At 39.4% G+C, this 23,747-nt stretch overlaps 1 protein-coding gene across 4 annotated transcripts in view; it reads left to right on the top strand.

Moving 5' to 3' along the window:
• The window catches only part of SLC39A12 (solute carrier family 39 member 12), a 69,245-nt gene that overhangs the window by 21,478 nt on the left and 24,020 nt on the right, over positions 1-23,747 (top strand). For all 4 annotated transcript variants that reach the window (XM_027594047.2, XM_027594046.2, XM_027594048.2 and 1 more), the window contains 6 exons: positions 4,154-4,325; positions 8,347-8,519; positions 11,113-11,265; positions 16,496-16,562; positions 21,028-21,186; positions 22,981-23,168. In XM_027594047.2, coding sequence (XP_027449848.1) covers positions 4,154-4,325; positions 8,347-8,519; positions 11,113-11,265; positions 16,496-16,562; positions 21,028-21,186; positions 22,981-23,168 — 912 coding nt within the window. The remainder of the gene's footprint in view (positions 1-4,153; positions 4,326-8,346; positions 8,520-11,112; positions 11,266-16,495; positions 16,563-21,027; positions 21,187-22,980; positions 23,169-23,747) is intronic.

Genomic DNA, 23,747 nt, shown 5'->3' with positions numbered 1-23,747 from the left:
ATGAATGCTTTAAACGTAGATTAGGTTATGAAGAGATTACTTTGACCTGCGAGTAACAGACAAATATTTGTATAGTACGTAGCACTGAGAAGTTTTTTGAGAAAAGGTGATATATGAACTTATAAACATATTTATATCCATTATTACCTAAAGTTGTACTCCAAAGTACATTCACTAGTCTATCTTAATGCTCTTTGAAAAGGAGTGCTGTGGTCAAATTGGTTTGGGAAATACTAGAAATGCATATTACTCTGTAGCTTATTAAGTTATCTGGGGAGGTCCTTTAGCAAATAAACTTCTTTAATCTTATTAAATCCAGCATTCCTCAAACCTTGACTACAGAATTCTTCCCAGCCCTAACCATTTAAAATCCTGATAAATTGATGTTTCACAAACATGGCTTATGTTTATTGAGTATGTACTATGTATTAGACAGAGCACTATTTCACCTGCATTGCCTCATTTAATTATTATCACAACTATATGAGGTTAGGGTATATTACTCCATACTACAGATGAAGAAATCAAGACATGGAACTAATAAATAATTGCTTCAGCTCACAGAAACTAGGATATACACATAGGTTGTCTAAAAACATACTCTGTGCTGGTAACAGCTGTGCTATTGTTTGGGAAATGTTGATTTAAATAAAACTATTTTTGTTATTTGTATCTTAGGTGAGCAAGGTGTAGTCAGTACCTTAAAAGGGCCAAATCCCTTACAGATTCTTAACAATGCAGAATGTTGTTCCTTTGAGTTATATATATATGACTGGGCGGTATCATATATTCCCTCCAACCCTCCGAAGTTTGTATCTCTTAATCCCCTTCATCTATTCTGTCCACCCCCCACCCCAAACCCTCCCCTCGGGGAGCCACTAGTTGGTTCTCCATATTTACGAGTCTGTTTCTCTTCGTTGTTGTTGTTTGCTTGTTTTGCTTTTTAGACAAAAACAGATTATTAAAATATTAGATATTTTTAAAAGTAAATTTCTGTTACTTCTGCTGTATATGTGATATATATGTGAGATATATATATATATAAGATATAAAGACGTATGAAAGTTGATTCTTTCAAACTCATGCTAATTGTATTCAACACAAAGTGAAGAGAGCTGATGCCTATGTTAATCTTTGTTTGCCAGGTCTTCTTAGATGCTTCTTCAGGGCTGGCTTTTAGAAGGGAGCAAATTTGCCTAAGGAGACCTTATCTTCATAAAGAATGAAAATTGTTTCTTAAAATTTGGGAACTACCTACTTAAGGCATGTGACTTCCAAGAACAGTAATAGTCATTTCCTGTGCTAACAATGCAAATGGTTCTTCTCTGTCCCAATATGTCACTGTCCTTGTGACTCTTGATAGGACCCTAAGATAGACCAGATCTGAATATCCTGCTTATGTTATTTAGACCAGTGGTTCTCAAACCAGTGTTGTACCTGGGAACTTCTTGGAAATGCAAATTCTCAGGTCCCACCCCAGCACCTGCTGAATCATAAACTCTGAGAGTAGAGCCCAGCACTCTGTCTTTTAACAAGCCCTCCAAGTGATTCTCAAAACTGAAGTTCATGAACCACTGCTTTAGAATGTTTGTAAAGTTATCATAGAAGTCTGATGACATCAAAACAAGGATACACATAATTTGAAGTTTTATGCAAAGGAATAAAGATATTTTAAAGGCTATTGGCTGGATAATCTAAATTTTCATTCTAGTTTGTTCTTTATTAAAAATATCGGGGTTTCAGATATATAGAATATAATGAATCACCATTAAGGACATTTGTGTTAGTGATTTCAGAAGAAATTTAAAACAAACAAATGACCTAAATAACACAGGAACAGCAAATAAAGATCAAGGGCACAGAAGCTTTTAATAGAATATCCTTACTCTAGGAGAAGGTAGTCTAAGACCAGAACGATTCAATTTCTTGGCAGTGAACTGGTGAAAGATGCATAGCATTCTGTTCATGTTTGTCTCTGCACTGTTTTACTTACCAGTCAAGCACTTTTCAATGAGAATGTTTATTACAAAGGATTCATCATCAAAAGTTTGTTGCCAGTTTCCCTTTGTTGTTGTCAGGATATTTAATGGTGAAGTAATTATATTCCATTAGTAACAAATGGTACAAAAGAGAATATTGTCTTTGGCACAGATTATTTTGACAAAGGGGAAAAGACAAATCCAGGTTTAACTTTCTGTCGTTGCTTTTTGTAGTAGAAACCTTTTGGAGTTTTGCCCAGTCCTTTTCTGAGGAATTCCTTCCTCACTCACAGGCGTGAGGCTGGCAGCCGTGTCTGAACAATCTGATCCCACCTCCTATCTCGTGGGCAAAACTGATTGAACCAGAGGGACGTCTGACCCCAGAGAGCCCATCTGTGGCTTTGCTGAAGCAATCAGATCTCTGTCGGGACTTGCAGACTCCACTCAATCTTGGGTTTGTGGGCTGAGGGGTCACTTCAGAGTTGGGGCTTATATGACCTTGTGTTTACTAAAGGAGAGAACACTGGACCGCGAAAGGAAATAGATACATGCAGCAGGAAACAGAAAGGAGAAAATACTTGGCCCCAAACAGACAGAGTCAGAAGCATCTTTGGTTCTGATTTTTCTAGCTTCAAGTTGAGTTCCTCTTGAAGTGTGGCTGCCTTTTCAATCTCAGAAATCCTTAGCATCCTTCCAATACAAACTCCTTTTGGTTCTCACTGATTTGAGTGGATTCTCTTCCCTGCAACCAAATCTTTCCTGATCAAGATAAAACATTTTTTATTCATGGACTCATCCCCCCAAAAATGTCTGTTGGGAAAACCCAGCAAATACGTCATCATTTTCTGATCAGCAATGTGCCTTTGTTAAAAATCCCTACATTCCCCCACAGAGCAAATCACACAAGCCTTGTAAAGTACTGGTTTTCTTCAACTACCGTATTGATTGTGACTACAGCTCACAAAGACGTCGCCCTAGGGTTTGATTTCACCATTTGTGCTGCTGGAACTATATACACATTAAAACTTTTAAATGCCATTTTTGATACACACAGTCAGCCCCGAACACTCCTGAGATGCACAAATTTCCTTGTGGCAATGTTGAGAGACCTGTTGCCTTTGTTGTTTACGAATAACCCTTACCTCTCATGAACATGTCTATACAGCATAGAAAAACAGCAAAGGAATCATAATGATTTCAATTGTTTTGGTGGAGAAGGGAGGTCGGTTACAAAGGTGTCCGTATTATTTAGTGTTTACACACATGCTGGTTGACACAGCATTCACTTTTTTTTTAAAGATTTTATTTATTTATTTGAGAGAGAGAATGAGAGAGAGAGAGAGAGAGCATGAGAGAGGGGAGGGTCAGAGGGAGAAGCAGACTCCCCGCCGAGCAGGGAGCCCGATGTGGGACTCGATCCCGGGACTCCAGGATCATGACCTGAGCCGAAGGCAGTCGCTTAACCAACTGAGCCACCCGGGTGCCCAGCATTCACTTTTTAAAAACATTAACTTTTGCTTTTGAAAATACACGTTGCCCACACAGGTTTATCCAATCAGAAAATATTAAAGACAACGATCTCATTACCTCAGAGCTCCTGTTTATCATATGAAATCTTGACTCTTGAGACAAAGCCATCCCCACTGAAAAGCAAAAAAAAAAAAAAAAAAAAAAAAAAAGAAAGCATCAAGGTTGCCTTAGACTGCTGGTTAGAAAACGATTCGACACATTGTAAAATACAGTGCATGTTTTCAGGAAAGAAAAAAAGGGTTCAAAACTCATTCTAATCATACTCAAAGCAAAAGTGAGGTGCAGCTGACTTTGATCAGAGGTTTAAAATAGGGATGCCTGGGTGGCTCAGTCGGTTAAGTGTCTACCTTCAGCTCAGGTCATGATCCCAGGGTCCTGGGATCAAGTCCCACATCAGGCTCCTTGCTTGGCAGAGAGCCTGCTTCTCCCTCTACCTGCTCTGCCGGCCGCTCCCCCTGCTTGTGCTCTCTCTCTCTCTGACAGAGGTTTAAAATAATCCTTGGAAATTATGATTGCAGGGGAAAACAGGCACGAGTGGCTTCTTGTGTCCTTTTTAGCCATTTGGTTTGGCTCTGACTTCTCAGGAACGGCAATTGGTGGAAAATTTGTTTGCTGGAATTACTAACCATGTTTTCCCCACGCAGTCTTGCTTCTCTGCGGGGCAGCTGGTGGAGATATTTCTACAGAACAGTCTTTCACCCATTTCCAAGGAAGACTTCAAACGAATGAGTCCTGGAATCATCCAGCAATTACTCAGCTGCTCTTGTCAGCTGCCTGAGGACCAACAAGCAAAGCTGCTACCAACCACTCTGGAGAGTAAGTGGTGGTGCTTCCTGGAGAAAGTTAGTGCACACAGTGTAGTAACAATAGTGACCGTAGGATATGTATTCTATATACCAGGCACTGTTCTCAGCATTTTACATTTCTCAACTCGTTCAGTCCTCACAACAACACTATGAGCTAGACACTATTATTATCCCCATTTTACAGATACAGGAACAGGCACCTAGAAGCCAAGTGACTTGCCCAAGGACACACAGCTGGTAAGTGATGGAGTTGGGATGTAAACCCCGGCAAGTGGGCCCCAGTGTCGTTGTTTTCAGCCACTGTGCTACGTTACCTTTCACTGAATATTTCCTATTTTGCATGTAAGTCACAGAAATTGATTTTATCCTCCCTGTATGACTCAGTCATGGACCAGCTTCAAAGTTCCTAGTTGAGAAGTGGCAGGGTATAAGAGAAGGAAGATGAGCGATGGAATCAGAGATGCCAAGTTGAGTCGTGCCTTCTGGCCCCAGCCAGCTCAGTCATCTTAAGCCCTCTCTTTATTTCCCCAAGGCTGGCTTTTATTTTTTTTCCTGCACGGTAGGAAAACAGTGATATCACACAGCTCTCCAGCCTTTCACACATCATGACACACGTTAAAAAAACAAAGGCATGCTGGGGTAAACCAAAGAGCTCCTCTGGGGTGGAAGTGGCCATGGGGGGAGTTGTCAGCCTCCCGACCAGGCTGACGCCCCGGGAAGTGAAGGCTGGATATTTGCACTCCCCTATAACCCACTGAATCACCACAGTAGGTGAGCTCCAGTATCAGGCTTCACAGGGTAGCTGTAAGTTTCAAACGGGATAATGTGGACAAAAATGGGTTCTGTCACTTAAAGCACTGTATATTTAAAAGAAAAAGAAATCGTGGCCAAAAACATCCAGGATGAATAGCAAAAATGTGACAGTTAACACATGCACGCTGTAAATATTGCCAGTGATCAGAGGGCCTTATGTAGGCTTTTTCAGAGCATTTTTCTTTCTATCTGAGATAGTCTTGCAATGTCCATCAGGGATGAACTGTCCAGCACTTCTAACACACTGTGAATTCTGCAGCATCAAGTGGCTCATTTGAAGATTTTATGTGAACAAAGACCTGCCAGAACCAAATATCTAAGACTCCATATTCACTGAAAGGAAAAAAGCTTCATTAAACCTGAACAATGAAATAATTCAGCACCTGGTGGTCAGCGTTTGCTCAGAAATGGAGAAGGGGAACAGACCATGGCACCTAGGAGCCTCCATGAGCATATTTACATGCCCACCCCCGGACACCGTATCTGTTACATGTGGGTCCCTGCAAAATGGCTTTCTGAGCTGAGAATCTGTGAGAAATGCTTGTCTTTCTAATGAACAGCTAGACCTCCCCTGGGGAATGGTCTTCCTGAGAACAATTCAGAGAAATCACACTTACCAGAGAACCCATTCCTGCGCTCAATTTAAAAAATGTTGCATTGTGTCACTTAAGGGGAAAGGCATAAATAACAGAAAATGTGGGATGAAGACAGAGGCTGGGGAGATGTTAGGAAGAGAAAGTGTTTTGCGTGCTAGAACCTGACCCTTAAGCACCACCTGCGCATGGGTTTCCAGGAAAGAGTGTTACGGCCCCGTATAAATTAGATTTCACACTTGTTCAAGGGAGCTGCTCAAGAATGGCTAGGAATTTAATGACTAGGTCAAGTTCTATTGTAAGGATGTATAAATGTACATTTATATAGAACCCGTCTGCAAGCTGCCTGACTCCAGTCAAGATGCCATGACACTTCTGTGAGGACCTAGGGGGATTAGCAGAGTCCTGTGGCCACGAATGTCAGATTTTATGGTTTTCAGGCTGTCTTTGCCTCACGATCAGGTGAAATCTGATTCACAGAGGACCTGAACAGATTTCTCAGCTGTCGAGTTAGAAAGGGTCCTTTCCCCTCCAATACCATACTGTAGTTGCCTTTTAGGACAGAGGGGAGAGGAGTTAGAAGAATCAAAGGGCTGCAAATTTTCCTTTTGCCTGGGAAATGCCACACCCTAGTTTATCCTTGTGAATTCTCGACATTTTCTGAGGTTTTGTAGCTATCATAAAAATGTGGCAACTTTGAACTTCATTAGACGTCCTTTGAATGTCTGTAATTTATGTATTCAGTGAGAAGAATGACATTCCCCTATAGAGTCTATTTTTGGAAGAGTGGGATACGAACCTTGGGTTAGTATCTCCAGGGATGTATTTATAACATAGGTATTTTTATTAGGTCAGAACAAAATAAAACCTCTGAGTGTATGTCTGTTCCAAACCATTTTTATTATTTAAAAATTTTTTTAATTGTGGTAAAAAATTGAAATTGAGATGAAATTTAATCATTCTTAAGTGTATAGTTCAGTACTTTCACATTATTGTGCAATAAATTTCTAGAACTTTTTCATATTGCAAAACTGTAACTCTATATGCATTAAACAACTGTCTTATAGAGATTCCCTAGACATGAAGGGGTGGGGTAAGAGTGGGAAAATTAAAATTGGAAAGTTTTTTGCTTCTTTTGAGTACACTGCCAACTCTATTTTAATATTAGACTCCTGTATAATTTAGAACTTATAATTCAATAAAAGTCTTCTTAAAAACAAGACTATTACTATGTTACCAGCTAGTATCATTAATACGACCTAACGTCGGGGTGAACCTTCCAGAAAAGTACAAGAATGATCAAAATAGGATATTTTCTATTTTAACTAATTTTAAGATGGCTGTTTCTCAAAATCTACCATAGGCTTTAATTAGTATGATAACTGGGTTGTTTGATTTAACTTATTACCTGTAGTCACTAATGATGGTTTAATTTTGTAGTTACCTTCCTTCATTGTTTCCACATCAATTTGCTGTGGCTTATTAGTAATTTCTAAATAAGTAGAAGACAGAGTATTTGCTCTGAATATTTGCAACCAAAGGGAAGTGGTGGCCTGGAAAACTCTTTATCCCCAGATCATTTATACAGTTGACCCTTGAACAAAGGTTTGAATGGCACAAGTCCACTTATATGCAGATTTTTTAATCTATAATACCGTACTGTAAATGTATTTTCTCTTATGATTTTCTTTTCTTTCCTTTTAAATTTTTATTTTAAGTAGGCTCCATGCCCCACATGGGGCTTGAACTCATGACCCTGAGATCAAGAGTCGCATGCTCAACCGCCTGAGCCAAGCCAGGCGCCCCTCTTATGATTTTCTTAATGACATTTTCTTTCCTCTAGCTTAACATTGTTCAAGGGTCAACTTTACTTGACCCTGAAAGCCATTTTTTCCCCTCTTTTTTCATCTTTTCTCTTTCCTTCTTTGCTTCTTCTTCCCTCATACATATTTGCTTTTGTTTGAATAATCTTAAAAATTGCACTTCCTGAATATTTTTTGAAAATTTAGAAACCTAGAAACATGGGATAAATTTAGGCGTTCTAAAAAATGATTGTGATAATTTAAAACGTGGGCTGTCCAAATTCATATTATCAACCGTTACACATTCATTGATCAGTTCTTACTACTACAAGCACTCATCTTAGGCACTGATGAGTTACGAATAATTTTGAGAACTTTTGAAAGAAAGTACTCACCTTCTACAGAAGCATAGGTCTTTGATGGCCCCACACCATGTGCCCCCTCTATACTCTGCTTCCTTGACTTCAGAAGGTTTAAATGGGATTAGAAGGAAATCATTACCAGTATATGGCAGCCGATGTTGTGGTTTAACGCGAGCGAAGTTCATTTCTTTGGCGGTGGGAGGTAAGCTATGTCCTTGCTTGCCGTGGTGATTTCCGTAAGGGGTAGTTGGGATCACTTCAAAGCAACAAGGTTAATGGTGAAAGTCTTTTCATTCTTTTCCTTAAAAATGAAGACCTTTTACACACTCGACCACTCATAGAACAATTCCATATCCCCATCAGATGTATTGTAAGATGGGTTTTTCTGGCATTTTCTCTGGCTGGGGTACCACTAGCAGATGAGGAGCTCTGACTGCTTCGCACTCTTCCGTTTGGCTTAGAATATGGCTACAGCACGGCGGCCGTGGCCTTGCTCACACTGGGCTCCATGCTCGGGACGACGCTGATTCTGTTCCACAGCTGTGAGGAGACCTACAAGCTGATTTTACAGCTCTTTGTGGGGCTGGCCGTCGGGACACTTTCTGGTGATGCTCTGCTCCACCTTATCCCTCAGGTAACACTGTTCTGTTTTCCATGGAGCGTTTCTAGTTTCCATTTCCATCGAGTCACTGGCCATGTCGATACACAATGTCACAGTGACTCGGCCAGTGTCCTTGGAAATAAGTATCATTTCCCCAAAGCACTTAAAGGGGAAAAGAGAGAACCAGTCCTTAGGTTCACCACATGTTATTCTTATTTTTTAAATAAACCAAAAAAGGTAATCAGATGCAGATTCCTATTAAGAGAAATTCAGGAAGTAGCCACTAATTATCTGTTAAATAAAAATGAATGGGCTGTAAGATGTTGTGCTGCGTTTTCTCCACTTGGTCCCCAACGCTCCTCAGACCCTTTCTCTGTCCCCTGCTCTATTTTTTTTTTTTTTCCTGCCCCAGAAGATTGCACCTCCTCAGCTTCGTCGCGGGCTGAATTGTTGTTTGCCAATGGGAGGCACAACAGAAGAGCCAGGGTGGGAGGAGAGAGGGGCAGGCGTGTTTCTTCCCCATGCCCTCCTGGCTCTACACTTGTTCTAGAAGTCGCTGATTACCTACAGCACTACAGCTCCCGTGGGAGGACTCCTCCCCGACTCCACCTCCCACTGAGCTGCAGAAATACTACTTCCAACCTTTGCCCTTTCGGCCCTAAGAGTGAGAATGGTTTCCTGGAGTTGCTAGCTTCTGGGCATCTCATTAGCCCTTGCTCCTCCTCTTGCTGCCCGCACCTCTGTCATCACACCATCAAGAAGCTCTCTTCATTGGAACCATCAAAATGTATTCTTTTTTTTACCTCATAACGTCTAGATTTTCCATAAGAAAAATGTAAGCACCAGGAAGCTGGCTCTTTGCTGAATTCCTCTGAGGCTCTTTATTTGTCAGAAGTGAAAGGACAAAGACCTGAGATGCAAGAGTTCAGGCAGAAGGGGCTCCAGAGGAGGTTATTTCTTCCCTCTGAAATCTCTCAGGATGGAGAATGATGGGCAAATGAGCCCCCCTCTTGCAAAGCCGGAGATGTTAAAAATTTCCACAAGCCTCTGGCAATTTCCTACAGGGTCACTCTTGTTGCTCAAAGGCTCAATAATTATTAGATGTTCTGAAAATCACAAAGTGAGCATTGGAAAATGAAACAAACCATTATTTGTTTTAATTTCCCTTGTAATCTAATTTTCTGGAAATATTTCAGGGCTTATTGGCTTGAGGCAGGGGCAGAGGCCTTTTCCTAGGTCTCTTTAGTGGTTGCAGAGTTGCTCACTGCCTGAGATTCTGCAAAACAGCAAAAGCTTCCTGTGCCTCCCCTCAACAGGGGCATGCAGTTCTGCGCAGGAGGCGTGGACTTGGGGGGACGGGAGGGGGGAGGCCATCCGCTGGCTCTGCAGAGACATGTTCAGAGAGGAGCTTAAAAGATTAGCTAGGTTTCCTGAAAATTGGAAGGCAACTGTTTTCCTGGAAGGAAGAGTTGTGGGGAAAGGAAGAAAGGTGCAGTACAAGTGTTTGGAAAGCTAGAAAAATCAGTGGCTCCTGACTGTGATCTGTGGCTGGTGGTCAAAGGGCTACACAGAAACAGGAAAAACAAGACTGTCATGATTTCCTTTTCTCAACTAGCAACATGTATTCAACTGAAAGGTCTACATTTTATTCTGAGATTGTAGGGTTTTCTTCTGTTTTGTTTTGTATCCTTGACATGCCCATTATTTTGTGAAATAATAGTAATTATAAATAGTAGATGGGTATCCTTTAATGTCTTTACCAAAAGGAAAAGTTGACTAACATGTATTGGTTTTTAGTTACGTTCATAAACTCAATGTATATACTCGGATGCATATGTACGCTCATACATGTACTCATGTGCCTATGTGTGTCCGTACCTACATATATGCATGTATGTTTGAACACATACATGTACAGTATGTATGCATAGAATTTCTTTTTCCTTTTTTTACTTTGGCGGTCAGTAACATCCTAAATGAAACCACTGAGCTGTTTCCCAAACTGCCTTCTCCTGGGGAGGGAATATGATACATACTGATTTACTAGCTCACAAGAAATCATGAGGTCAACCAATGGGATGAGTCAACTAGAGGAAAATTCCTCCTACATTTCTTGTATCCTTTTGCTTCCCAGACAGCTGACAGTATTACTGGGTATATAGTACGCACTCCATGGAAGAAGGCTTTCAGGCAGATTTCTCACTTATCTGAACATTTATTAAAAGTTTTCTGCAATTGCAGTGAGGCATGGGGGGAATGAACCTTGGATGAAATGTATCTTTATCTTTCTTCTGGATACAAAATACATTGATCTGTTATGAAGACTTGCTGTGCAAACAGATAGGGATTGAACTCTTGGGGGAAACAAAAGGACTGAGAACATAGGAGAATTTGGTTCTCCTTTCTTTTCTCTTGTACACATTTTGTTTGACCCTGATCAAATCATATAGTGGAGGCAGTCACACAACTAAGAGCAAACTGGGCTTTGAATGATTCTAGCAGTTGCTATGGGGTTCCGCAGAAGGAAATGTGAATATATTCAATACTGGACCTATTAATCAATATTTAAGTCATCAAAAGCTATTTCTTTGTGTCTCTCCCCCCCCACCCCTTTTTTTTAATAAAGGTCCTTGGTTTACATAAGCAGGAAGGCTCAGAGTTTGGACATTTCCATGAAAGCAAAGGCCATATTTGGAAACTGTTAGGATTAATTGGAGGCATCCATGGATTTTTCTTGATAGAAAAATGCTTTATTCTTCTGGTATCACCAAATACTGAGGTATATTTTAAATTTTATTTATCTTTTGCTTTAAAGCTTCACAATATTCATCTTTTATTTCAAAAGTCCTTGTTGAAAAGTAATTGACATCTTCATAAAATTCTCTAGGTAAGGGATGGGGCTCTGATTTCCAGAATATACTGTTGCTGGCCTGTTAAGGTATTTGTTAAAACCCGCTATTTGACCTTTTTGGCTAGTTTAGAAACAGGAGACTATTTCATGTCTGGGAATGAAGGGGCCCAAAGGCCTAACTACTAATCAGCATTTTGGATGTGTTTCCTAACCAAAAACAAATAAACATGCAGACAAAAACTTTGAAAATTCACAAAATGACCCATCATTTTCTATCCTAAGAACATTTAAAATTATAAAAACAAGGAGCTCAGAAATGGGATTTGTGGCAGATCTCTTTTTTTTTTTCAGCTGAATAATTGTATCCATTGTGCCTGTATTTGATCAATTTCTACGTCTGTGATGAAACGTAAAATGCAGTATGGTTTTTTTTAATGGATTTGTTTTGCTCTTTCACATTATCCTATCAGACAATAGATTAACTGGTGGGATGGTTAAAAAGGTAAATGCTTGCAAACAGCTCTAGGAGACCAAAATAAAGCAAATTCTCCTCACAAAGTCCTGGGGCTCTCTAGTCCTCCGTAGTTTTCCACTTATTTTCTGGCTTTCTCCTTGTTCACATAATTTATAATGTCTGTGCTCAGGGAAAACTTTCGCAGTCCTTTAAAATATCCAGCACTTGTCTATTATTATTCCCAAATTTATCCGAGATTCCAATTCTGCACATCAAAAAATAAGATGGTTTTATGGATGGACAGAGGGATGACGGATGGAGAGGTGATAAAACGGCGGTAGTCAGATGTTAATGGTAGGATCTTGGGAGTGAGGATCTGAGTGAAAACATTACAGTTCTTTCAGCGTTTCTGTCTATTTGAAACTTTTCACGGTAAAAAAATGCTGTCGAAATTTTCTTTTTTAATGAACAAGGGTTTTTCTTTGTCCTGGAGACAAAGCCAGAATACTATAATAATTCAGAAATTAGGAATGCAGGTGCCTGGGTGGCTCACTTGGTTAAGCGACTGCCTTCGGCTCAGGTCATGATCCCGGAGTCCTGGGATCGAGTCCCGCATCGGGCTCCCTGCTCGGCAGGGAGTCTGCTTCTCCCTCTGACCCTCTTCCCTCTCGTGCTCTCTATCTCTCATTCTCTCTCTCTCAAATAAATAAATAAAATCTTAAAAAGAAAAAAGAAATTAGGAATGCTTGCCTTGATCACAGCCCCTACCCTTGCACATTCAACAACTTCACCTCCACAGAAGGGGTTCTCATCTCAATAAACACAAAAGACAATAATAGATCCTCTTTGTCCACAACAGATTAGCGTTCTCGGCCTGGGAAAATTAAACGACAAAGTCAACATATCAACCTGTGTGTAGTAATTAGAAATTTAACCAGGATAGAGATGAGTGAAATAAATTCTGGCCATCCAAAAATGTGCAGAGCTTATTCAGATTGTCCTTGGACTTGTCAGGGAACTTAAAACGAGCTTTAAGAACAGAATTTCAAGACTCATTATATTGAGTAAAATAAAAGGAAGGCAAATGTTTTAGAAGGTACAAGTGCTTTAGTGGATGAATACATTTCTGAAGATATTAATTTCATAGTTACAGGGTGTAATATAGTTTCAGTTATCATCCCTTTGGCATCCCCATCAGAAAGAATGCAATTTAATTTTGTAATAAATATAATTTTTCAGTAAAAAGACAGTATAAAAACTACCACTGTTCAAATCTTTTAAAATCATAACTAGACATTTAAAGTTTCATTCTTTAAGGCACTTGGAATATGAACGATGTTTCAGAGCAGTCCTGTGCTTCTCCAAGGTGAGACATTTTAGCAAGTATTTATCACGATGAAATTCTCTCAGGGCTTTTTTCTTTTTTTAAGGATTTTATTTATTTATTAGAGAGAGAGCACATGCCAGGGGAGTGGCAGGCAGAGGGAGAGGGAGAAGCAGGCTTCCCGCTGAGCAGGGAGCCCGATGCGGGGCTAGAACCCAGGACCCTGGGATCATGACCCGAGCTGAAGGCAGACGCTTAACCGACTGAGCCATCCAGGCGCACCCCCCCCACCCCGTGTTTTTTTCTGTGCCACCCACCACTTTGGACAATAAGGAAAGTGTTAAATGGAACCATGGAATTGACAGAGGCTACACCTGTGTTTTTCTGGCTTCGGCACTAATTTTAAAACATCCTCATCCAGCAGGGTGTGTCCTTGATTAATGGGCATGTGGGCCATTCCCACCATCTTGCACTCAACTCTGAATTAAGTGACCAGTCAGGCAGAGGCAAATCTGCTTCAACTATCCAGTTGGTAGGTTACTGATCTGAGGTATTTTACTGATTTGATTACCTTCTTTCCTTTATTCTTTGATGAATAGATGAAAATCAGTAGGATAGATAAATCCACTCCTGATTTGCCTTTCTTAACCACGATAAGTAGTTTGGAGAACTTTGCCAAGCACCCAAAAGCTGTTTTAAAGAGCAAAAAGCCTTCCCACAAATTCAAATCCTTGCTATCTATACCACTTTGAAACATATATGATCAGCTCGACATAATGTATATCTCAATCATTTTGTTAACAAGTTTTCATAAACCAGTTGACCTTTAGGTTTTCCATCCTGAATAATCCTTAGCCATGGCTAGATGGGGCCAAATAAATGTTGAGCAAGGAATTCATGCATCTAGGAGTGGGGTGATCATTTTATACTGCAGGAAAGAATGGATTCTGTCCCACAAGGTGTCGTTTAGTAAGTGGTTTCTGTTACATTGAGGTTTCCAGGACAAACATTCCATTTGAAGTTGCAAAATACACCTCCAATCAGGTTTAAAACAATGTCCCCGCTCTAATTCTCAAAGTAACAAGTAAAGGGACAGGAAAAAATATGAAAGTAGCAAATAATAGAAAAATTGCCTCCTCTAACCATGGCCTTGGGGGAGGTGTTTACAGTTCAAGGATAGATTCCTAACCTAGAGATAAGTAAGCTGAGCCTGAGACATTGCCATAGCAAAGAGAAGTCTGCTGGGAGATTGCGGATCTAGGGCTAACTCAAATATGAACAAAAACAAGTCATTTTAAAAGCCTTATTATGTTTATTGCTTAGTTACTTCACATGTGGCTTGGAAGAAGATAATTTCAGGCTGAGATTAGTTTTAAAATCACTTTCAGGCTGATTTTACTTTATTCCTTCTGTTTCAGTGAAGGGTTTCAGAATCCCAGGATGCATTTAAGCAAATCTTTGATGCTAACTTAGTGAGTTTTGAACTCTTTGAATATGCTAGCTTACTAAGAATATACTCACTATTCCTTTTGTTATTTTAGCTGCAGGATCACCCTTAAAGTGAATAAAAATAATATGAACTTTTAAGATTGTTTGGTTCAATTTCCTGGTTTTTCAGGAAGGAGCGGACCTCATAATTCTCACCAATCAAGGAGTCCTGAAGGCTTGCCTCTAAATTCCTTTATGCAGTATATAGTTTTTTGGGAAAAAAAAATTCTAGATTATTTGAACTTCTGTCTTTTAATAGAACTTTAGAACCTTTTGATTTTAATCAGGCTTTCGATGTAATGTAACAAAAAAGAATCACGTTGTTTTCTTGTTCACTCTTACCCTGTGTCCTTCGGGTCCTACCTTAATTCTCAGCCACTTATCCAAAAATAGCCCATTATTGCATCTTTTGAGTAGATGCTACTGTTCAAATATGTGAGATACAAGTTTACTTTCTGTATTTCACATTTTTTAAAAAGATGCTTATGCCTCACATTAAATTTGTCTCAAAGATTTTTTGGAAGTTTATTTATTTAAGTAATCTCTACACTCAACGTGGGGCTTGAATTCACGACCCCAAGATCAAGAGTCGCACACTCTTCCAACTGAGCCAGCCGGGCACCCTTGTGAATGTGCCTTTAAAAGGACATGTTCAATAGGCAGATACAGGTTTCCCTCACTATCTGAAAGTAGAGCATTCTTATGAAACCTTTTGTAAGCAAAATGGTATAAAGTGAAGAAGCAGTTACCAACAATTTACATGGAAAAATGTGTGAGCATTCCCAGACACAAAACATGACCTCTCTTAGGACCGTTTGATACCTTAGGACACATTTTGCTAACAGGTGCACACAATAAATCGAGATAAAGCACAGATGCTCACAGATACAGGTCGAAGCTCTGGTGGCTTGATGCTGAGATGCCGAGTGCAGTTCCCGGGGAAAGCGCTTGGTGGCGCCACTCAAGGCAGGGGTGCGCGCTGCCGCTTTAGCCTTGCTACAGAAGGGACGCTGAAGGCTGTTGGTGCTTTTGGCTTTTTTTCGTAAAAGCAAAGATCCTCTTCGGATTTCTTTCAGTTCATGAAAACGGGTCTTAGTGGAGGTTTTTCGTAAAAGCAAACGGGGTGTGACATGAGCTTAAGAAAAGCAGGGGCTACTTATGAAAAGTATTCTTTCACATCATGGAATGAGAATCCGAGGCCCGGCGAAGGGAAGTGACTTTCCCGAAATTGATCCGTGAGTCAGTCTCTGAAATAAAATCACATAATCTTAACTCACAGAAGTCAACTGCAAAATCCTACTTCTCTGTCCTATGAAAAGTATTAAAAAAAAAAGCTTAAACTGTATATTTATCTTTTGTAAGTCTGTTGATGTACTTTCTTCCTCAGTGAGATTCTTCTACTCGTGGGCAAAGCAGAATATTATATGCTCAGGAATAATGGGAGGCATTGCATAAGTTTGTTCTCTATGCACAATACACGATGTCCTTTAGGATCAGAGAATGAATCCTAGACCCACAGTCCACCATACAGAAGTGTCAAATTAGGTCAAGAATCAAGAATCGTTTTTTCTACAGCTTTTGGGTTTCATAAAGGCTTATATAATTTAAGAGCCTGAATTACAGACTGTCTCGGTAGCCTCTAGCTCTGTGTGGAAGGTTCTGATCTACGTAAGAGAGCTATTTTCGTCTAAAGGTACACAGGGCCAAAGGTTTGCCCCCTAGCCCTTCGGCTTCACCTTCTATGCTTGCCTATGAAATTTCAAAGTTCTGATGTACCCTAGAGTATTCAAATGTTTAAAAATCAACATAACTCTCCAGAAGTTTCATTTTTACACCACAATGATGAGCATTGCTAATCTTTCATCAGTTTTGTTTTTTTTTATCTAAAATAGAAAGGCCCAGAAGATTCACAGGCAGCTGAAATTCCTGTAGGCAGTATGACAGCCTCCGACAGAAAATGTGAGTACCAATTTTCAAGAGCTATACTTTAAATATAGAAAGTACCACAGAACAAGGATTATGTCTGTTTGAAAACAATGTGTGGAAATCAGATAGATTTCTTCCTGGGTTTGTATCTTATTATTACAGGCTTCATGAGAAAATGTTTAATACTCATTCCTATTGGTCTTCCACACACACTGCGCATTAACATCAGTTGTACTCCATTCTTTAAAAATGATGTTTTCCTAAACTGTTTAAAACGGATCCTCTGAGAACTGCAGTCAGTGTAAATCCATATGCAGTTGTCAAGGCTTCTGTAAAATCGCGAGCGCAGCATACAGTGTAGACTTGCGGAATCACTATGTTGTGCACCTAAAACTAATGTGATGTGTGTCAACTAAATATCAATTAAAAAAAAATTCATGCTTCCATGATGACTGAGCCTTTTACTTCTTTCTCTATGAAGTCTGGAGACTTCTGTCACAGTCTCCTGAAATTTAGCACAAACGTCTGTCTCATGTGTGATGTTGTCCCTGGGACAGTGGAGGTCAAATCAGAGATAACTCATCATTCATATCTTATTCTACAACTCACTTGTTCGTATAAATTTCAACCAACCTTTTTCTTTCTGTGATTTTTCCCTATTTCTGAATTTAATGTACCAATTTTGTATACGACTTTATTCCTTTTGGCTTATGTTTTTGAATAATTTTCTGAATTCTTTTGGTCTCTTTCAGTTTTCATCCGTTGCTTCCAAATCTCTGCCCAGTATTTCTTACTGATAGTACCCTTTTGTGACACAAACTTCTCAGTGTTTTAATGTTAAACAGTCATGATTAGTTACTCCCATTCTACCATAATAGATTAGTTACCTCGTAATAAAAATAGCTAACATTATATGCCAGGCATAGTGTTCAACACATCATGGATTATCTTATTTAATACTCCTATGACTGAACAAAGTAAGAACAATTATTATCCCAGTTAAACAAGCGTAGAAACCAGTTGTTAGAGAGGGTAAGTTACTGCCTAGGATTACATAGCTAGTAAGCTCCAGCAGAACTAACGAATGCTAATGGACCAACAATTTCGTGTTGGTCATTCATTCATTCATGCATCCATGTCTTCTCTCACATTCTTTCATTCATTCAAGAAATTTTTGAAGATGTGCTGTGTTTCAGGCACTGATGCATGCACCAGAGAATAAAATAGAAAGATCAGAGAATACATTTATCCCTAGTTTATCCCTACTTTGCAATGTGGTTGGGGATATAGATACTAAAGGATCAAACATCATTGTAACGAAATGTGTTATATATATTAACCTCGGTAACTTATTTATTTGATTCAAAATATGTGATTATGTAGTCTGTCTAATTCTGCTCTCAGGACACGGCTAGTAATATTTTTCCTTCTAAATCTTTAGTTCCCAAAGAGATTCTAGAATGCCTGGCACCTAGTAGGTCTGCAGTGGTCATTTCTTCACTATTGTTTTTGCAAGGAGGGAAGAAGGGAGAAGGGTACTCCCCGTCAAATTCGGAGTGCGGTGGTCGATGCTAGATCAGGGAGAGAGGATGGTCTTATTCAAGGATTTTGGAGGTCTCAAATCTTTCTACTTCAGATATCAAGCTTGGCATACAGAATGCACAGTGAACAAATCCAAATTTGATTACTCAACTGCCCTTTTGCCAGGGACATATTGAATTAGCTTCAAATATTTGATTACTTGTTTCGCATTACCTCATTGGTGGAACTCAGCTTGTATTTCAAAAGACAGGATGTGAACATCCTACCCACAGTCTGATTTAAATAAACAAAAAGCAACATGAGACAAGGTCCAGCCCCTGTTTCACCATGGAAAACCTCAGATAAGTTAGAAATGTGGAAATGAATATGACTGCCAGGGATATAAGCAAAGATAAAATATTATTGATAATTCTAAGTACATTAGATTACCAATGAATGCTGGTCTTATCTTCCACTGAATAATGTGTACATTATCTTAAACATTATATACAGTGTGCTTATGAGGTTTACATTACAAATATGTATATTTGCCTGTGGCTTGTTAATGTCCCTGATCTGACATTTAGAAACCCATAATCAGAGGTAATAAAATAATAGACAACGAAAATAGGTCACACTGTTTCTTAGCAGAGTATGAATTGAATAAAACTTTCCATTTGAATATATGCTACCTGTATCACAACTACACTAAAGTGCATGGAAATCACAATATATTTGCATGCTGCAATGTTGCCAAATGTATTGCTTTAAATTGTTTTATTTCCACAAAGAAGAGCTTTCTTTCTGAAAATTGGCAGGAATGGCAAAGCGACCTGGTAGGATTATTAGATTCTGAGAGGTTCCAGGCCATGCCAATAAGAACTCCCTGAATTCGATCATTTGATATTTATTCTATGTTTATATGACCATTGCCTGAAATTTTCTCACTTTTAATAAAGAATAAAATGAATTAGTAAACCTAGACTAACTAAAAAAAAGACTAACTAAAAAGTTAGTCTTATAGTGATAGGTCTAAATAAACCATGAATTTTAGAAGTGAAATGCATGGGACATGTTTGCACTGTAGTCAGTCTCGTGGCTGATAGTTGGGGCTCTATCTGCCATTTACTTGACTGAAGTTACTTATTATTTTTTTTAATAAGTAATTATTTTTTTTTCCTTTTTTAAATTTTGAATTTAATTCCGGTTAACATACAGTGTGATATTAGTTTCAGGTGTATGATGTAGTGATTTTTTATTATGTTATGTTAATCACCATACATACATACATACATCATTAGTTTTTGATGTAGTGTTCCATGATTCATTGTTTGCATGTAACACCCAGTGCTCCATGCAGTACGTGCCCTCGTTAATACCCATCACCAGGCTAACCCATCCCCCCACCCCCTCCCCTCTAGAACCCTCAATTTGTTTTTCAGAGTCCATCATCTCTCATGGTTCATCTCCCCCTCCGATTTCCCCCCCTTCATTCTTCCCCTCCTGCTATCTTCTTCTTCTTTTTTTTTTTAACATATAATGTATTATTTTTTTTTTAACATATAATGTATTATTTGCTTCAGAGGTACAGATCTGTGATTCAACAGTCTTGCACAATTCACAGCGCTCACCGTAGCACATACCCTCCCCAATGTCTATCACCCAGCCACCCCATCCCTCCCACCCCCCACCACTCCAGCAACCCTCAGTTTGTTTCCTGAGATTAAGAATTCCTCATAGCAGTGAGGTCATATGATACATGTCTTTCTCTGTATTTTGTGGTGTCAGATGTGAAATGAGTCAAACTGTATTCCCCAGACAAAATAGAAAACCGTATTATAGTACAGTGCCCCTGTAATATTGGACCACATAACAGAAACCAGGAGGTAACCTTTTTCTATTCTTACTGAGTGTGTAATTATTAGAATATTGGGTTCAGTTCTAACAGCAACAACTACTTACACCAGGCACACAGTGCATAACGGCTGAGTAATTAATGAAGTCTTATACAATGGAAATTGATTTGAATAGCTATTCCTATCAAATGGCATCCCTAGGTGGTTTACTGTCTTAATAAGTGTTATCCCAGGAGTACTTTTTGAATGTATTAGTTGTCCAATTCCATGAGCGGGTTATGCTAATATTACAGTTTTAGGTTTTCGAAAACAGAAATTCTGTCCATTAAAACCTTGGACCCAATTATGATTGAAAATATGATACTAATCATTTCAGTGAGTCTCCACTAATCAGATAATGTATATTATGTAATGGAATCCCATGAAAACAACTCCTCTTTGTTTTGTTCAATGTCCCGCTGGCCTAATACTGAAGGTTATTTTTCGGAAAGACAAGGACACTAACTAATTGTACCAAAGCTAATTTGGGGGCCGGTGGAGTTGACCGTGGTTCTTGCTGGTCACAGGTGGGGAGTGAACAAGATATTTGGGGAGGACCATGAGTGCCAACCAGAAAGGGAAACTCAATGAGCAGAAAATGGCGGAGTGCATCCCAGCCGACTAATTCCAGGGACAGTCTGACCCAGAGGAAACAGTTTTGGAAAATAGCTTCATTTTAATGACATCCTATGGGGACAGTCTTCAATTATTTTAAAGTGCTTTACAAAAGATGCACATGCAGAGGTCACTGGTGGTGTTTTGGAAGGTTATAACAATATCATGTTTATTTTTTTTCTTTTGGGATAGCTGAACAAGGTGACAGAATAGTGAATGCCATGCGTAATTCATCTCGTTACTAGTCAGATCCATTACGAAAACAATGACCTGCAGCCAAATGTGTCAATTACCATATGTGGGTCTCCAGTCCTGACTTATTTGAAAAGCTGAAACAAAGCGGGTTGCTTAATTTGATGCGATTTAAGAATGTCAAGGGTGGATGGGGAAGTTGGTTGTGTGTGAAGGGTTCCATGAAATGCCTGGTGCCCTGTTAATGCTTCTCACACCTTTCTTTGGTTCTTTAGGCAAAACCATTAGCTTGTTAGCAATAATGATACTGGCTGGAGACAGCCTGCATAATTTTGCAGACGGCCTTGTGATAGGAGCGGCCTTCTCATCTTCATCTGAGTCAGGAGCGACCACCACACTTGCAATCTTGTGTCACGAAATTCCACATGAAATGGGTAAGTCACAGAGTAGTGTGGCTGTCTCCCGCTTGTTGAGAAAGCCAGAGTGTATTTCTAGCTATGGTCTGTAGGCACCTTTTTCCGACACACAATTGAAAGGTGAATACTTTCCATTCATAATCTATTTAAACGGCAAGAAGAAGACAACTAGAAAAACAAATTCTGTACCTTGGGATAAAATTCACTTAGACTCTTTCTGATGTTTCCCCAGGGCCAGAAGTCACTCGTTTTGGACTCTAGAGAGTTCTTTATGGAAGAAAGTCATTTAGAGAAACCTCGTTTTAAAGAACTTTGGCAAAGACTTTAAAATCTGCATATTAAATGTGGGAAAAACATTAAGAGAGGAACTTTCCCCATTAGGTCAGCAAACAGGCCAATGAGATAAAATAACATTTAAATTAAAGCCAAACCATGGTTTCGTCAACTTGATTTATATAAAATGTCTAAGGCCAAGCATAAAATTGAAACGACAGGCGTCTGGTAGCAGATGCGCATCCATTTTTTCTGGATAATCTTAATAGCCCTGTAATTCAAATTCTGCCTCCCAGGAAACAAGAGAAGACAAAATAGACATTTCCAAAAGAGGCCCAGAAACAGCAAGGACTGGCTCCAGGCACACGCGTGCCCTACAGAGGGAGCTCTGGACAATCTCATTGCCCCCCACAGCCAGGTCTACATTGTCCCTTTGTGCCACCCCAGCCTCTGGTGTTCAGTGTCTCCTGCTGGAAATCCTGTCACCCAACCCATCACCCATCCTTCTTTGAGCAGTTTATCCAAGGACCTTCCTGAATCCATTAAAATGTACCTGGTCTGGGTGCCATATACTGTGGCCTTGCCTTTAGCTATTATACTAAAACCACAGAGGATTGTGACAGTCTCTGGCAAACCAGCAAAGATGTCTTAAGACCTATTTGTAGGGGGTGCCTGGATGGCTCAGATTGTTAAGCGTCTGCCTCTGGCTCGCGTCATGATCCCAGGGTCCTGGGATCGAGACTCGCATCGGGCTCCCTGCTCCGTGGGGTGTCTGCTTCTCCCTCTCCTTCCTGCTCGAGCTCTCTCTCACTATCTCTGTCTCTCTCAAATAAATAAATAAAATATTTTTTAAAAAAAGACCTATTCCTAGGACCAGTTAATGCCACAGAACTAAGAAACTGAGTTGCCAGACTGTCTCTTTATTGAATTTCAGCCCTTCCCTGTGTCCCAAAAAGAGACTCTCAGAGCACAAGGTCATTCTTCTTTAGGAGGAAAGGTGTGGGGAGAATACGGTCATTTTTCTATAATCATCAAGGCAGTAAAACGTTTTCTAAAGGAAAAATTTTTTTCCTAACCAACTTTTGCAATGATTTTAAAATCTCATATTAAGTAGTTCTCTGTTTCCCCACAGGAGTTCTCTCAGAAATAAAGGATAAAAGCCAACGTAATGTGATTTCACCTGGCAAGTTTCCAGGCAAAAAGGTTTAAAAACCCTAGAACAGCAAGTACTTTATTCTGCATTTATCTAGGTTGAAAATGTCACAGGGTGTCAGGACCTGAAGAATATGTCACAGTTCTCCCCGCATATGCTAGATTCAGGACTAGTAAAAGGAAGACAGCTCTTGAAATGTAACTTCCTAATGGTATAATGAGAATCCTAGAGAGATATAAGAAAATGTTTTATCAACGGGTCAGTCAACTTTACTTGTAAAATTGGTCCCAGTCACTGAAATTTGAAGCAAACTAATAGCACATTACTCCAGCAAAGTCATCATCATTTACACAATGATTATATTTTCTTTTTCCCTTAAATTTCAGGAGATTTTGCCGTGCTCTTAAGCTCTGGACTTCCTATTAAGATTGCCATCCTTATGAATTTTATAAGTGCTCTCACTGCCTTCATAGGACTATACGTTGGCCTCTCAGTATCAACTGATCCGTGTGTTCAAAACTGGATCTTAACAGTTACTGCGGGAATGTTCTTATATTTATCCTTGGTGGAAATGGTAAGCTTTGTGGCTTTTCCATGTTGTTTTTCTAAACTCTGAAAATGTAAAACAGAGACAAAGCCATAAAATGGAAGGATAAATGAGAAGAGAGGAATATATTTAATAATATTAAAGACTAAGGAAATATTCTGTGTAATCCAAGAAAGTAAGTTGTAGGCAGAAGAAACATAATTTGAGATACAGAAAATATTGACATCCTTTTAGTGAATTTCAGTGGAATGAATGAAACCTGTCGAATTGCCAAAAAGTGATCATCAGTTCATTCTGCTCCAGCTTTGCATCTCTATATGGTGTCTAGCCTTCTAGCTGAAAAATGAAAAGTGCTGTAACATAGCCACCTATTTTGTTTACGCATTGGAAAATAGTTAACCGAACTTGCCATTACTCAGCTGTTTGACTTAATTAACCAACTGTATTTTTTTAAAGAAATGATTTCATCCTTATTTTTTGCTTTAAGTTTTACTTAAGTTTTACTCTATCATGCTGGTGACAAGAGAAAGATGATAGTATAGAGCCTCTCACATTACAACATATATTTCCTAAAGATGTCCTCACTGACACTAATGGAAACTCAGT

The sequence above is a fragment of the Zalophus californianus genome, chromosome 9 (assembly GCF_009762305.2).
Source record: "Zalophus californianus isolate mZalCal1 chromosome 9, mZalCal1.pri.v2, whole genome shotgun sequence".
Classification (NCBI taxonomy): Eukaryota; Metazoa; Chordata; class Mammalia; order Carnivora; family Otariidae; genus Zalophus; species Zalophus californianus.
Note: the sequence above shows the minus strand (reverse complement) of the source record. Positions and strands in the feature narration are given on the sequence as shown.